This window comes from Cryptomeria japonica, chromosome 5 (genome assembly GCF_030272615.1).
Source record: "Cryptomeria japonica chromosome 5, Sugi_1.0, whole genome shotgun sequence".
Classification (NCBI taxonomy): Eukaryota; Viridiplantae; Streptophyta; class Pinopsida; order Cupressales; family Cupressaceae; genus Cryptomeria; species Cryptomeria japonica.
In genome coordinates this window covers 783,191,059-783,208,994 of record NC_081409.1, presented here as the reverse complement: position 1 = coordinate 783,208,994, position 17,936 = coordinate 783,191,059, and the positions used below count along the sequence as shown (strand labels likewise).

At 35.0% G+C, this 17,936-nt stretch overlaps 1 protein-coding gene across 4 annotated transcripts; it reads right to left on the bottom strand.

Annotated features, from left to right (window-relative positions):
• Nucleotides 1-68: 68 nt before the first annotated feature.
• LOC131049200 (disease resistance protein RPV1) lies at nt 69-16,355 on the bottom strand. 4 transcript variants are annotated; one of them, XM_057983243.2, is made up of 3 exons: nt 15,990-16,347; nt 15,777-15,884; nt 5,438-7,466 (listed from the first exon to the last, which is right to left on the bottom strand). In XM_057983243.2, the coding sequence occupies exons 1-3, from the start codon at nt 16,028-16,030 to the stop codon at nt 7,136-7,138; spliced, it is 480 nt and encodes a 159-aa protein (XP_057839226.1). In that variant the 5' UTR covers nt 16,031-16,347; the 3' UTR covers nt 5,438-7,135. The 4 variants fall into 4 exon arrangements, 2 of the variants coding, with proteins under 2 accessions (XP_057839226.1, XP_057839225.2); XR_009372729.1 differs by lacking the exon at nt 5,438-7,466 and adding an exon at nt 69-612 and having other exon boundaries at nt 15,777-16,355; XR_009106676.2 differs by lacking the exon at nt 5,438-7,466 and adding an exon at nt 69-527 and having other exon boundaries at nt 15,777-16,355.
• Between the last annotated feature and the right edge of the window lie 1,581 nt (nt 16,356-17,936).

The following is a 17,936-nucleotide window of genomic DNA, read 5'->3' as shown; positions in this document are numbered from 1 at the left end:
TACAGAAAATTCTTATCCAAGAGTAATGACATTAAAAAATTATTCTCAATGAATCCAAAAAAACCTGATTTCCTAAACAGTCAGGGAACCATTAAACTTATGATTTGACCATTTTAACAGAACCATCAAAAATTTAGCAGTCTGATAAAAATGGTGCTAAAAACAATTATGACAGGTTCAACTGTCATTTTAATGACAATATGAACTAAAGCAAAATGTCCATCACAGCTTACCCACTTCACCATTCAATTCATTTTCTTCTCTTTAGTGTGTGCATTTGTTTATGAGATTTTCTTCTTTAGAAATTATTATAAATAAGGAATAAAGTCATCTCACACACCAACTCTTTTTTTTGTTCTTTTCATTTCGCATAGATAGTCATAATATTATATGATCCATGGCGGAATGCACATCACAAATTACTTTATTCTTCATTCTTTGAAATGCAATCTCTGAATCTTTAGCCTTGATAATCAACAAGAGCTTTCCAACTTGTGGTTGTGACCGTAGTATTTTCTCAACCACCACTGCAAATGGTCAACTCCATAGCCTTGATAATCAACAAGAGCTTTCCAACTTGTGGTTGTGACCGTAGTATTTTCTCAACCACAACTGCAAATGGTCAACTCCAGATTAAAATTTATATCAAATATGACACATCCATTAACACCAAGAACAAAGACAGAAAAAACTCCATGGAAACAAAATCCATTTAAATCCATTTTACATAAAAGATATTGATTTTCAACATACCCACATCAGAAACTTCTTCTTATTCCACTAAACAGATCAAAACAAGATGAGCTGAAAAGTTAATGATGTTGCCAATGAAATGGTCTGTTCCTTCTTTTCTTGTAAAGATCCTTTGAATAGAATTAGTCCAACATTCAATTTTATTGCCTATAATTTGTCATGTCATGCATAAGTTTAGATCCAAACTCAGTTCTGTTTTCATTTTGAAGGCATCACAGATTGATTCAGTTTTTAGGCTCAATTCAAGAGTGAATTCTGACAATATTTTGTGCTAACACTTTATGCTGCAACACAGGAAGTAGGTTCTTGCCATTACAGTCACTCCATTTACATAGATTTTAAATCATCTTTTAAGTTTTAGAAAATTTCTTTTCTCATATTGTTCATGTGAAGACATTTACAAATTTATTTTCTCATAATGTTCATGTGAAGATATGTACAATGTCCAGATTCATCTTTTTAAAAGCCTTCTCACACCTTTTTTATCCCTGTTTTGCATTGCAAATAAATAAAAGAGGTTTTGGGTTGTTGATAATTATTTTTGTTATGATTTTTTATATTATTATAATGTATAAATAAAAAAGATTTTAGGTTGATGATAATTGTGTTTGTTATAATTGTTTTATATAAAAATTAAAAGTTTTGTTTTAATTTGGAAGATTATTATAGTATTGAGATTTCTTTAGGTGGTATTGGTTTTATAGTTGAAAGATATAAAGTTTAGGTTAATTATTAATTATATTTAAATGTTGTTACTGAGAGAAGATTTAAAGTTAAATTTGTCTAGAAGATACATACAACATTAAAGATGTTAATATAGTTGCTGAAAATCAATAGGATTAAATTTTCACTAACATAAATTGATTTTTTTTATTATATTTAGAAATAGTCTACAATATTTTTAAGTTTTTAAGAAAAGTGAAATTACCTTTTTTTTTTAATTTTGCAATTTTTTCTTCAAAAAAAGGTGAAACGTATTAGTATTTTAAGTTTAAAAAAAATCATAGTTTATTATGTAAAGTATTATACATAATGTAACACAAAATGAAAAAAATATGAAATTTAATATATAACATAAAATGTAAATTTCAAGATTTAATATCAAACATAAATGATGATAACATTTTTGAAATATTTCTAACCTCTCCCTCTCAAGGCTTGGGTGTCTCTTCCCCTCCTTGAGTTGGGTCTAGTTTGTTTTTTGATCTGATTGTTGTAAGGGGGCTTGCTCTCTTGGTTTGTTTTGTCTTTTTGATAGTCTCTGACTATATTAAGAGTTCGCGCCTGCTTTTTTAATCAAAAACACTTTTGAAATATTTGTTATAATTAATGAATATTCTAAGATATAAGAACATAACATTAAAAACAAATAAATATGAAAAATGAAATAAAATTTTTGATATAAAATATAAATTGGAAAATTTAATATAAAATATGAAACATAAAATCAAATGTTTTTTATTAAGGAAAAACAAGTTTTTAAGGGACAAGAAACCCTTTAAAAGACAGGTTTTAGAAGGACCTGCAACATAAAATCAAATGTTAAATCTTAGAAAAATTATTAAAAAAATGAACTAACACAAAAATATTATTAACTCAAACTACATCACTTAAAATAATTAAATAAATGATTCAAAGTTAATTTATTTACTTTTACAAAGTAATAGCACTTATTAGTATAGAGATAGATATAGATAGAGAGAGATATATAAATATATAAGTACTTTATAAATAGCTTTTAGTTAAGTTTGGATATGCTCATGTAATTTAATAATATTAAGTTTTGATAATATAATAAAAACAAAATAATAAAAAAACAATAACATAACATAACCCCTCTTTTATTATTTAACATAATATAATATAATATATTATTAATATAGTAATAAAATAATTCAATAATAATATAATATTTAGCTTTTTTTTAACTAATTAAAATATTAATTTTAATAATGATATAATAAGAAATAAATGAACAATATAATAGCATAATATTTAGAATAATATTAAAATAATCATAATTATAAGATTCATAATATAATAAGAATAATATTATTATTAGTATTATTATACAAATATAATTAAATTCATAGTAACATATAATAAAGTTTATGTTTTATTAACATAAAAAATATACAAATATTATCTTACATTATTTTCACAATGTTGTCTAATGAAGTTGGCTAGAAAGATGATCAAGGTTTTTTGAATCTAAATAATCACTCGTATAAATATGGTTGGAAGACAACTTTGCAATCTTGAACTAAATAAGAGAAAATTTTGAATGTTTTTTTGAATCGCAATCTGTCTCAAGACGTCTAGCAACCAACAACAAATGTATTCCATGTAATCGATGTCTTAAGTTAATCAACTTCATACATTGTAAAAATATTGTGTATTACAAAAACATTAAATTAAGCTACATTTGTATACAATGGATTTTTATTTTTATTTTTTAACATTTCAAGATCATCTCAATTATATTGTAACAATTACTCATGACAAAGGTAGTTTTCATTTCTTGCAATTTTAACCCTCCAATATAATACTCAAACTCTATCTTACTATCTGCACCTCATTTTGGTGCAAGTGCTAGTTTTAAGATTTTTATTTGTATAGAATTTATTTTGAAGATGGACTCTTTTGAAACTATCTTTCCGTCATGGTCTACGTTCAAAGGGATTGGTGCCACTTCTTTTGTTGCGTTCAACGGTAATGGAATTGTCTCCTCTATTTTGTTGGTGAGTGGTGCTCCTGTTGTGGTTGTCTCTTAGCTACGGAGATTGGTGTTGGTTCCTTGCCTCTGTCTCTATCGCCTATGTCTCCCGCCCAGTCAATTGTTGTTGTGGGGGTCAATGGTGGTTCTAGTGCTGCTGCTCTATCTAGTGTTGTTGTTGTTGCCTCTGTTAAGGATAGTGGCCCTGTTGATGCGAGTTCTAAGGTCCCTCTCGGACTTTCTTCCTTTGTTGGTGGGTGTAGCTTTGCTCGCATGGTGATCCGTTGCTCATCCTCCCAAAGGGAATTGTCCTCTCTCTTGTGTCAAGACCTCCTATGTGGTGATTTGCGGCCAAGATGTGGTGGAAAATGTTGGTTTCTACCAATAGGGGTACAAATTTGCTAAAGTTCAACCTCCTCTCCTTGACCTCTGTAGTTGGGTGAGTGATTCCTAAAAGTCTTTGCATGTTGTAGGCTTAGGGTGTTAACTCTCTTATCGAACCACTCAATGTGTATCCCATATGAGTTTGCCTTCCTAATCTTCCTCTTCATTTTTTAGAACATTCTTGTTACGGGGCCATTGGTAACTCTACGGGTCAATTCTTTAAGGTTGATGATTATCTACCATGAGTCATTCTACCTTTGTCTGTATTTTAATCAACATTGACATCAATATGCCTCTCCTTGGGGATGTGGTTCTTATGGTTGGAAAAAAGCCATGGATTCAATCATTGGATTATGAGAGCCTCCCCTTTTGCTATTAGAGATGCTTCTTAATGGGTCACTTAAATTCATATTGTTTTCTATCACGCCATAGAAGTGCTACTACTAGGTGGAAAAATGCTATCGATGATCACTTGACTATCAAGGTTGTGAATTCTAATGTTCCTGATAACTCCTCACAAGAGGATGATGACCCCTCTCAAGATGAAGTTGTGCCTCTTATTGTTGTTGAGGCCTCTATTGGCCCTCTCATTGCTACTACTATTGCCTCCTTTGACCCCGAGGCTTCTACATTTGTTGCTCCTATTTTGCAGCATCGATTTGCTTCTGGTGAATCTACTCCCGATGTGGACAAAAACCCTATTGGTATCTCCCCACTTGATCCTTCTTCTAATGTTCCTAATAATAGTAATGCTTCGACTCTTGTTTGTCACGAGCAGAAAGAGAAGTCTCCCTAACCTCACACCCCCAAAACTCCTTTGGTTGTTTCTCCCCACTGGAGTCATATTTTAGGCCTATTGCTGATTTGACAAGGTTTTCACAATGATCTTCTAGCTTCTTGTTAAAAGCCTATCCACCTTTAGACTATCATGGGTTAACACCCCTATTTTGCTGCCTTTCTTTTTCACCACCTACAAGCTCTTAGTATCAAAAACCAACACCCTTATTTTGCTGCTTATTTTTTAAATCAAAAACATAAATTTTGAAAATTGTTTTTAAGTTTATTTGACTCAAACAGCATTTATTAAAAGCTTTCAAAATAACTTTTTAGATTTATAAAAAAAAAGAAAGATATCAATCAAACAAATCTTTGGAAAAAGAATCACTTATGATAACATTGTTCATATACACCATTTCAAAATTAACTTTCATAAATACATAATTTCTAATCATAAATTTATTTATTTTTTAAATTAAAATATAAAATTATAATTAAATAATTTCATTTTATGAATTAGAAATTCTCTGGAAAAAAATATAAAACGTGGATGAGCGCTTCCTTCTTCATGCCTTGTTTCTTTTTTGTCATTTTTGCTGGTTTTTGGGTGCTGTGCAGCGCCCTCTATGATCCTTTTTGTAATTGCTCTCATACTCCAACCATTAAAAAAGTCCTCTAACTTATCTTGCTATAAATTTTACATTATAGCAGCTACCAGAATTTTTTACTTTAGAATACTTAAGATTATCATTTTCCAAAGAGAGGAAAATTTTCTTTTGCATTATTTTAATATGGAAAAAAGAAATAGAAAATAAGTTTTTCTATAATTGATATAGAAAGAAAAATATTCATACAATTAAAAAGGTACAATTGAAAGTAAATATTCAATTCTCAGAAGTGATAATTTTAATTATGTCATTGACAATCTACACCATTCGAGTGCAATGGTTGTGGCAGGTTAGCAATGGAATTCGGGAGGCTATTTAACCTTTCACACCATCTCAAGACCAAATGCTGCAGCTGTGAAAAGTTGCCTCTGGAAGCAGGGAGGTTGTTTAAACTTATACATTGTCTTATGTTCAAATGCTACAGCTGTGACAAGTTGCCAACAGAATCAGGGAGCATACTTAAACATCTACACAACTTTATGTTCAGGTGTTACAGCTGTGACAGGTTGCCAATGGAATTGGGGAGGTTATATAGTCCAAGTACTGCAGTTGGCAACAGATTGCCAATATGATCAAGGAGGTTATCTGAACCTATACACCGGCCTATATCCAGATGCTTCAACTGCGACAAGTTGCCAATGGAATCAGGGAGGTTATTTTACAACAATATATGTCCAAGTGTTGCAGCTGTGACAGGTTGCCAATGGTATCAGGAAGGTTATTTAAATTAAATTAATTATATAGACTGTTTATGTCCAAGTGTTGCAGCTGTGACAGGTTTTCAATAGAATTAGGGATGCTATTGAAAAATTCACACGCTCTCAAGCTCAAGAGTTGAAGCTGTGATAGGTTGCCAATGGAATTAGGAAGGATATTTAAGTTTCTACATCCTTCCAAGTTCAAGAGCTGCAGCTGTGACAGGTTGCCAATGGAATCAGGGAGGTAATATAAGCTTTTACAATTTTCCAGTCCCACCCATATCAAACTTGTAGTAAGCATACATAGTGTATGTTTTGTCACATCTTGAATGGTCAAATTCTGCAAAAGACGATAGCGAAGACCGGTCTATACAGCATTTCAAGCCTTTGTGAATTGCCTTGAGTGAAAGCAAGAGAAATTGATGTTCTTGGATATGGTGCTTAAATGAGCAGCCTCCCATAGCCGAGTACACTCTTTTTCTCTTTCAGCAATACTCCTTTATCATCAATCTTTATCAATAACTTCATCGAAAGATTATATACAGCAGTGTTTACCATCTTGTACAAGGATTTCCAGAAAATGATAGTGCATGTTTTCTTTTCTCTAACAAAGAAGCAAGTAATATTCATAAATAATTTGTGTCCCTCATCACTAAAAGCACCATAACTGATGTAAAGATTTCTGCAAATATCTCCCTTAAGGATTGTGTTGCAAAGAACTCCCGTCCAGCAACCTGGATCATTCTGTTTATCATACATGGAGAATCCAATCACTTCCAATGAAAGAGGATGCCCCTGACAAGCTTCCACTATTCTTGTAGACAAATCTTTGTAACTCGGACTTTGAGATGCATTGAGGAAAGTGTGCCAATTAAATAACTGGAGACCTTCATTTATCTCCAATCCACTCATCTCATGGATGCATTCGTATGAAACATGAGCAACATTGAGAATGTGTTTGTCTCTAGAAGTTATAATAACTCTGCTGCTGCAAGAGGCCAACCAATCCCCAACCAAAGCATTCAATTGTTCAACAGCATCCACATCATCCAAAATAAGCAGCACACGTTTTCCTCCCAAACGTTCTCTGAACAAAGATATGCCCTTATCAACACTGTGGATTGTACTGTCATATTTGCTTAAATAATCAAGAATTTGTTTCTGCAAATTTGTAAGGCCTGTGGGATCTGCTGCAGTGGTGTGACTGCAGACATTAGATACAAAGGAAGCAGCTTCAAATTCAACATAATCTTGATTATACACAGCCTTGGTGATTGTAGTCTTGCCGATACCGCCAATACCCATATTCCAACTTTAACCTCCTCATCCATTGAATTGAGATTTAATTTCTGAATGAGAGCATTCTTTGGGCTGTCCATTCCCACCGGATGCTTGGTAACTGATAACGGCACTCTGTCCAATGCCTTAATCAGGTCATTCACCACCATCTTCACTAGCCCAGCTTCGAAGCTGCAATGGTCACAGTATGTCAATAAAAGAGCAGAAGTACTACTTATTGTCCTCGTTCTACGTCTGTGAGGAGAATTGCAAGACTAATAAAATAAAATTCACTGAAAGGGAAAATTTGGAAAATAGAACATTCCTTCTATACATAATATTCCTTGAATGTTCCACAAGGGCATGCGCTCAAACCCCCGTCCCTGTCCCCAATGGCATTTCAGATGTGGGAGCAACAGGGGACGTCCCGTGGCTATCCTCACAGATCTTCTATATTCAAAACATTTCTAAAGTGTGTTGCAAATAGGAAATGATGTGGGAATTTCTGGCCATCTCCGATATGTTCAGGAATGACTTTATTATTGCATTCCCAACCATCTCAGAGATGGACCGTGGCAAGACAAATTTTTAAATGTTTAAAAAAATTGTTCACGTTAAAAAAAACTGTTAAATATCATGACAACATTATAACAGCAGTATAACATGACAGCATTATAACAGAAGCAATAAATATATCGTGATAGTAGTAATTAATATGACAACAACAGAAGTGATATAATAGCAATAACTATATCATGATTCGGATTCATGCTAATGATATAAGTTATATAACAGTTAATACTAACAGCAATAATTTGGATTTCTGATTTCATTTGTTCAAAAAATTTCAAACTTCAAAATTTTCAATATGATATTAGAGTCAAATATTACTGTCACTTGCAAAAGCGATTAAAGGTGCATTGGTCATGGTCTCGTACAGTGTGGTCTCGTGTGGAAGTGCAGACAAAAAATTTATTTTTGGAAAGTGATTGCCATGCAGGCTTTTGCAGGAATTATCCAGCTTCATTTTTAACGGTAACTTATAGAAATTTGGGTAGCTCTCTTTTTATCTACTATATATTTAGGTCTATAAAACAGCCTAGTATTTTATGTTTTAATTAATTTATAATAAAAATTTAATACATATTAAATTAAAGAGTTAATAATTTAACAAGGATTGAGTGTGGTTTCTTCTGCATTTTCAGGGAGATTGGACATTTCCTGGTCTGAGAATGTGCGAAGGTAGCCCTGGGGTGTTCACTGGTTGCAATGCCGGTAATGTGGATGCGGGAGCAGGCCGGAAATCACAGAAGTATAGGTGACTCTGTTCGGTGAAATTTATCTCATGATTTGCACTCTGTTTTGGCCTCCTTCTGCTGACATTTTGTGTCTGACTCAGCTGACATGCCACAGCCCTTGGTCAGAGGATCTCAGCAGCGGTCAAAGTAGCTATCGGTTTTATTTATTTTTAAGGTTTTTTATAAATTGAAATTTAATGATATATAATATAATATTATAGATATATTATTCTATATTGTTTTATATATATATATATATATAAAATAAATAATAGTATATAATATATATCTATATATATAAGTTTTAATTGTTTTTTACTAACAAACCCAAACTCCTTTTCAAAATTTGGCCATACCGGCATACTGGTTCTTCAAACCGAACTGATGTCCAAACCCGAACTGACAACTTAGCTTTGCTCACATATTTATGCTTGCTTGTGTCTTTTCATGCCGTTATCCTATGCCTAGTTGGCTCCTATGCTTATTGCCCGCATCTTGTCTTGCTATATTGTGTTTTCATTATTATACTACTATATTACATAAGGGTGCACCATGCTTCCCCCATCCTATATTGTGCTTAAATTGTCATATTTTTTTTCCTAAAGCGGTCCCTACGAGATTGGGGAGCAACTTGCCTTCTCCACTCCTCTTTATGATATCATTACTTATCCTTTTAGATCATGCAACATTATGTTTTTCCTCTTCTTACCTTGAGATTATATCTATGTCTACGCTACCACTACAGACTTATGCCTTACCTCAACTATTGTTTGCTTGTGTTTTGGATGGCACAATTGGAGTATGTGCATATCCATTTAAACTTACTCCATGCATTCAACCATATATTATCCATATCTGCAATATTCCCATACAATCACCATTTATTACATTCTCTATCTAGACAGTCATTCTCTTGATTCAATCACTCCCCTGTTCTAGACCAATATCATATGTGTGGGATCACTCCTACACCTACAAAATAACACCACTGCCTCATATGTGTACGCCACTTCCATTACATTAAAAACCTAAAAATGGAGGCCAATGGTGAAAACCTACAAGGTTGACAAAGGCTGACAATAAAATAACACAACCCCGAGTAGGATAAAACCAAATAGAGCTACCATAAGCAAACAGAAAAGCAGTGCAGCACCTACAAATGACTTGCAACAATGCCAAGGAGGCACCACCATAGAGGAATGTGGATAGGGACCAAAGGAACAGGACTCGGACTCAGACTCGGGACTCGAGACTCGGAGTCAAACTCGGCTTCACACTCGGGTAGACTCGGGAAAGTGAAAAACTCAAGAAATTTAGAGATTTTTAAAGATTTTGGACCCCAGTCTATGTCTGGCCAAGTTTGGTCGAGTCTGGCGAGTCTGGCCGAGTCTAGGTGAGTTTGGACCCCAGACTCGGCCGAGTCCAAGTTTGCTAGACTCGTGGGGGGTGACTTGGACTCGGACTCGCCGAGTTTAGGCGATTTCTGGCGAATTTCGTTTCTCTAATAGGGACGCATCCCTATTACATAAAGATAAACATCATGTATCAGGCTATGTAATGGAGGGGGGTAGCAAAGCATGCATATTGAGAGACAAGAGATCATTCTATGAGAGGCAACGCAAGTACTGAAGAACAAATAAAAAGTGTATGCCAATGTATTATGATATGATGACTATATGAGAAGTATATGGAATTTATGCTTTTCTATATATATATAACATTAATCTATAATCTATTACACATATTATGATTCTCATACTAGGGTAAACTATAATATAACATAGAAATCTCTTAAATCTTTGGTTAACAACATTAACAAATGAAAAGTAATTAAAATTTAAAATTATTACCCCATGTTTCTATGTGGCTGCTTAAGCACAATTTCTGCTTAAAATTAAACAGTTACGAGTGTTCCCATGCAATTTTTTAATTAAGAGGAAAAAATAAATTGGAATCTTTTCTTATTTAAGTGAAGCAGCAACTGCTTAAAACTTAAAAATAAGCTTTGAGAAAAAAAGGGGCTGGAAATAAGCAGCAAGTGCTTATTAGGAAGATTGACACATGGCTCTCTAAATTTTTTCCCTCTTTTTTATTTGTTTCCAATTTTTTCTCTGAAATTTATGTGACCAACTAGCATTAAAGATTTCTTTTAGTAATGCAATTTAAGAGGACTGCTTATCATATAAGCAACAAAATTTGGCATTTATAAGGCCACCAGCTCCACAAATTGATGCTAAAATAATTGACCAACAACTGCTAGCCAAAATAAGCTAAACAGTTGCATGAGGACTTGCCCTTAGACTAGACAACTATTTTTTATGTATTCAAGATCTTCTACAATCATTTCCAATCATCCTTTAAAAATATATGCACCAAGTCCCCCTAAACATGGCCACATATTAGATTGTGGTTTCACACTACAAAGCTCCAATCAAAAACGCATGCTACACTTCATGAAGTAATCATTTCAATTATTTTTTTTTAAAACCATGATATCAAATACATTTGGATTCACTTTTTTTCAAGTGAATGTTTTGTGTGCGCACTATCTAACGAATGCTTTGGAAGTAACTACAATTTTGTTTAACTTGAGGTAACTGTTGACCTTTTCTGTCAACTAAGCTATAGATCTAATCCTAGAAATCCAAAGCTTTTCCGTATAACACCTACGTGTTGTGCACTTTCCTTGTTGATAGTCTACAAAGGAGCCTTTTTCTTTTTGGGCTCCAATTCTCTTACTTAAGTTCAACCGCTCGGGACTCTGCAGGCCGATCTCTTTGTTTGTTCCTACCGGCTAGCGAACGATGCCTACGTGTCAACCACTCAAGACTCAACGGGCCGGTCTCTTTGTTTGTTCCTATCGGCTAGCAAGCGATGCCACATGTCAACCGCTCGAGGCTCAACAGGATGGGCTTCCCTCTCTGGCCGAATGTCAAGTTCCTTTTTATGTGTGCCTCGATGGGGTGAGGTTCTTGGCCTGGCCGAACGCCGAGTTCTTCAGGCTCTCTCTATTGGTGCTGACGTGGATAGGGTGGGACCCGGCCCGATGCGTGGTGTGATCTCTACCGCCCATTTTCACTTGAATCCAATCGGACAGCTACATTTTAAGCTTTTGTTGAACCTAATGGGGACTATTGAGGAGAGATCTCACGCGTCCATCTTCGCACGAATCTCTCAAATCGACGACTGGAGTTCAAATCTTGCAATGGCCATTAGCTTTTAAAAGCTTTTGCAAAGGTGGTCGAGACATGTTCTCTACTCAGTCGATGCCCAAAATATGATCAGATCGGATTTTCATTCAACCACCGAGGATTATTGTCATTACTCCAGAAGTGATCCTACAAACTGATTCTGGACGCCACTCATGCCTCTTCAAGGCATTATCAAGACTTTGGGGTTTGACAGAGATTTCTCAAACTCCATCCCACACAAATTTCTCCTAATTTTCGGAAGATGATTGTCCCTCCTACGCCTCTACAATTGACTTCAGACGAAACCCATGCTTATTCATTGCGGACCAGAGACCTTTTTGCCCGGAAGTGTACTCGACCATGCTTATGTGTGAGGGTTGCTTTATCTGTGGGGTAGTTTTGTTTCCTCCCAAATGATTAGACATCCACAGAGAAGATTTTGCATGCTATAGATTAGATCAGTCGATCGTATTTTCTTCTCCCCTCTACCTTTTTGTAACTTAACCCTAGTTGGGGTTCTGAGTTATGCCTAAACTATAAAGGCATTTTTTGTAATATTTTCTAGATCTTCTTTTTCTTTCTCTGTAGAAAACTTATGTTTCTCTACATATGTAAAAATTGCTTTGCCTTCATATGAATAGAATTTACTTATTTTGCCTCTATTCAGTTCTCATAACTTGTGTATTTTCTTTTACCTTGTTTGAATGCATCTTTCTTTAGTTCTCCTTAGCATAGTGATTGTGTTGACCCTTCTTTAGGAGTTATCTGTGGGCTATTTTCAGTCCCTCTTGTCATCTTCAAGATTTCCAATTTTCATTCTTCTTAGGAAGCTAAGTAAGATAGGATCCCGTACATGTCTAGGGTAGTTTTTACTCATGTTTTGTGCAGTTGTAGGCAAGGAAGATCTCCATTTCAGTTTGAGTGCAAACCCCCTTTCCCTTCTTTCAGCAAACCTTCTCTCCCTCCCTTTTCCCATTCAAACTAGTACAATAGATATTTCAGTGTTATGTTAGTCCAACAATTGCATCAGATTGAAGAGAAAGTCGACCTTCTCTGGAGATTCAACCTTACCTCTACAAATCCCACACTTAGAGGTTGATTCAATGTTGCACAAGGTTGATGACCAGAATTGTTGATCAAGCAGGTGAACTTTTGTAACAACGGTAACTAAATTATAGACTTCCAACTCATTGGACTGTAAGCTTGAAGATGTCATACAATAAAAATCACATCATTTAGCACTGATTATCCCATTTTGTGAACCTGGACTTTTAAAAAAAATTAAATGTTGTTATATTATTATTTCTATATTGTAGAGATAAAATTGTGAACAAAATTGAAGATAGAATTGATGAAAGTCAAATGACATAAGATTGATTTTAGTAATAGTAGAGAGACCAATTGGCCAATTTAATATTTTGCAAGTACTGAAATAGGATTAAAGGGGCTAGAGTTGTGAAAAGATCCAGTAGCAAAGGCACTATGTGCAACATAATTTAGGACACTTTTTGTTAAAAAAAAAGTGAACGCTTCAATGTTAAAATCCTAACCATGCATTTTGAAAAGACTTTACAAATTAGAACAGTACCTATCCCTTTTCCTTAACTCCTCTCTCTAAATGCCATTTCTTTAGCATCTAAATCTATAAAATATTTAAAAAGGCATAAATTTTCAAAGCATAATCTATGTTGTTGCATCGTGCTAACGATTAACGAATATTTTGCAGGTATCGAAATGGGATTATAGGGGCTAAAGTTGTGAAAATATCTAGTAGCAAAGGCAAACTATGTGTGTGATAATTTAGGACCCTTTTTGGGTATTCTTTCAAGATGAAAACAAAAAAATGTGAGCATTTTAATATCACAACCCTAGCTATGCATTTTGAAAAGCTTTTACAAATAAAAACACTACCTCTACTTTTCATTAACTCATCTCTTTAAATGCCATTCTTTAACATCTAAATCTAAGAAGAATTGTCAAAAGGCATTCAGGTACATTGACATATATTGTGCCACCTTGTTGATATTGTGCAGGTTTAATGTCACTAATAACTAGTGAAACTTCAACAATTTTAATCTATTGTCCTAACCATAGTTCCCAGACTCTGACTCGACTTGTGACTCGGCTATGACTCGGCAAAATAAAAAAAACCTTGAAATTAAGAGATTTTTACCGATTTTAAACTTGTTTCATGCACCCATTATTGAATAAAGCCCAATTATAATGTGTGCTAGCTTGTTATGCCATGAAAGGCATGTTGGTAGAGTATCTACTTGTTTGGGGCTTCTGTTTAGTATTTTCTTTGGCCAAATTGAAATTCTAGGAGCACCAACATGAGACATCATGAACATCTTCACTTGGAAACTGTGAGGAGTGCTTCTTTATGGTAGCATTAAATAGTGTGCTTGTTGAACTTAGGTTTTACCTTGGGACTATAGTTGACCTTGGTCTTTCTTGGACCTCTTAGTTTTTAGGCTATATATATGTTGGATGGAAGGGGGAATTGGGAGGCCAGAAGGATTTGAAAATATGCTCCTCAAAAACATGTCCCTTGCCAAAAATAACCTTGTGCCCCATAGGGGGATTTTTTGGGATGTGGGGACAGGTAGGAAATGTCCCCAACTCACCCCTTTTTGTCAAAATTTTCAGAAACATCCTTGTTGTGAGGTACTCACACATCGCCCCATTGCAAATGAAGACCCCCACTTTTTGCTTTCTAGGGTTAGCTCTTTTAGTTTTGTTGTTGGTTGTTTTAGTGTCTTAGCCTTTGCATTGAAGGGATTGAGTTTCTCAAAGGTCATCAAGTCAAGTGGATCTCCTCAAGGTGGAGTGAAGGAGGTTAGGTCAGTTGAGTGATTAGGGGTTATTTAGATCATTCCTAGGGTTTTTTTATACTATCTGGTCACGCTTCAAATTGCTAAATCAGACCTTGGTTGAATGCATAGTGTCCTCCTAGGTCCCGTCCCTTACATCAAGGTTAGAGTAAACTCACCTTAAAAGTTTAAAATGTCATCCTGATCTTGAAATGGCCTGAAATTTGACTAAGTCTGGAAATTTGAAGGATCCTCCAAAAACTAGATTTTGCATTATAACTCATGGAAATCCGAAACCACTCTCAAACATCCTGAAAATATATATGGAGTATAACTTAAAGTATAAGAAAGAGACGAACTTGTCAAACAACTTCATGTTTTTTTCGTTTTTTGCAAATCAAAACATTGACCTATCATGGCCGAGTCCTGGAGCTTGGACTCGACGAGTCAAGAGAGTTATGGTCTAAACCCTCTGAGTTCGAGTCTCGAGTCAGCAAAACTCGTCGAGCTTGGCTCGACTCGCCAACTCAGCGAACTCGCCTGATACTCCTAACCCTTGTTATGATAAGACTAGCTAAGGAGCAAACTTCATTGTGAGGTAAAATGAGCCAAACAAATTTATGATAAAATATTGAATCATAGGGCTGACAATGCAAACAAGAAACATGTATATTTCTATACAAGCATCAAGCATGTTTGGTTTAAATGAAAGAAATTGAGAAGGGTGAGAAAATAAAATTTAGAAGCCATGAAAAGTGGATGACAAACTTCACAAATCTATAATAACCTTGTATTTTTTAGTTATAATGTAATTATAATTATTTTTTTATAATTATAATTGATGATAATTTGTTTTATTATCATTCTAAAGACTAAAATTCTAATTAAAATAATCATTTTAAAGAAAAAAAATCTGAAAAATAAACTTCAAAATACTCAAAATTACAAAAATATTAACAGTAGGAAACAATTTCAAACCCCTTCCCAACTTATAATTTTATATATTACAAACTAAACTCTAATATTATTGGGCTATAGATCTATATTTTTCCAATCCAAAATAAAACCAGAAGCCTAAGCCTCTTTCCTATAACCCTATGCTTAAATAATTATATTTCATTTTCTATTATTGAGCGGCAGTCACGAAATAATAAACCCAAAACAGTGAAAAGAAAGCAGAGAGTGAGGTTCATTACTTACCCTTCAGGTATATCCATAAACCAGCCTGAGCAGGAGCAGATCTGTTGAAGGGCACGCTTCCACTCATCAATGTCTTCTCTTAGGCATCGATCTGGACGGCTATAATACCTGAGAAATAAATGGTAATAGGGTTTTGAGACTTTTTCAGGATATCTAAAATGAATTGGATCCACATGATAAAGGAGGGGAAAGATCAAGCCAGGAGAACTCAACATTGCAGCTGCCTCTTTGAGACGCCATTCTACAGTATGCATAGCCTTTAGCAAATACAGGAATACGTATGGCTCTGATCTCTACTGCCCTTTCCAAGCTCAACCCAATAATTTTCCCCTTTTCCAACAATTTCTCACTGTCCAAGACGACATCCAATCCTGCTGCAGAGAGAGCTTGAAAGAGATGATCAACTGGAGACTCTTATAGCTGGATCTCAAGAGGAAGGCATACTGACTACAACAATAAACAGCCGATTTAACCCAGAACTTGAGATATGGAACTCAATGCCTAATACAATGTTTCAAATCCGATGACTTACCGCTGTGCCCTAATTTTCTGGGCGGACCCACTTTCCTAAAGTAATGGTGTGCAAAGTCGTAGATTGAGAGGTTCCACAAGCATGCTCTTAAATTTTAAAATAAAATTATAGAATTAGTAGATATTAAGTTATTTCATCTTTGTAATTAAATTTTTATTTTTATTTTTATCGGTAATAGTTATATTTTATTTATTTAAATTAAAATGTACATTTGCATCAAACTTTCAAAAAAGAAAATCACTCTCCCAAATCACCCCCAACCAACCACCATCTAGTTCTATTGTCTAATACAACGATATTCCAAAATGTATACTGCTCAAACCCTACCCCACATCCACATCATCTGAAACAGAAATCGAAAATACATCATGCCAAAAGCTGGTCGATAAGTTTATTGTTTAACAAAAAATAAAGTTTTAGGTTTAACAACTAAAAAGAAAACATCTAAACAAAAAGATGTGCTCAGAGGTACCCAGATTCAGTGAAATCCTCATCTTCCCACGGAGGCGTGTGAATCTCCAGTTCTTCCTTCTGCATCTTCAGCCACTGACCCTCGCGAAGCTGGTCTTTCTGTCTCACCACTGCTCCCACCCGCCGCACCACCCACTACACCTTGTTTTGCCAATTCTACTGATAATTTTTGCGTAATCGGCCTCCTGTATCTCATCTCCTCCACCAATCTCTCCCCACCCTCCTATCGAATTACATCTTCGATATCCATAATCTGGACGAAAATTGTCAACCCTTCCCATCCTTGCTTCGCATCTTCTTTAAAGTGGACTCTGGCTTCCTCACAGTGACAAAGGAATTGAATTCGTGAGTGCCTCACCCGTAACTCCCCATTCTTCTCAGGGATGCCTTCAGCAAGATTGAAACCCCATCCCAGCACAACCCATTCCAGCAAGGACTCCAAATTTAACAAGTACTCTTTTGGAATGATTTTTTTCGGAACTTTTCTCACATCCTCACAGGTGTATCCCAGCTCTAGTCCCCACGCCATGATAAGAGAGTAAATATGTGCTCTGCATCTATAGCAGTGGCCGATAACTGCCACCTCTTCGCCCAAGACCAGTTGAATTGCCTTCAAAAATAATGGATCTTTTGGAAGAAACATCTTCTCAAGCTTCTTTGGGGGGACGAGTCCTCGAAAAGATGGCATAAGCTTGGAAGACTGTAGAGTGAAATTGGCTTCCATTTCAATACTCAATGAAGAATTGCAGAGAATTCCAATGTAATTTGTCAAAAAATTGGCTTCACCAACTTACCGACTCTTCTCATTAAATGTGCGGGCATTCCGAAATTAGTATTCAATGCAAAACACTCCACCATCGCCGCCATTTCAGAAAGCATTCCACAATAAATGCTCATTAACTCGACCTTACTTAGAAGAAAAGTCGGTTGTCTGACATGAAATTTGAATTTTTTGACGTACCAACTTGGCAAGTAGCCTTAACTCCATCTAACTATTTCTTTTTTGCAATCACGCCACCTCACTTCCCCTAGCGTGAGCTCACACACATCATTCAACAGCGCATCCGCAATGGCATTTCCTTCTCTTTTCACATGCGAGATGCAATAATTTTGGAAAGATTTCAACTTTTCACTTATATTGTGTACATATTCATTCA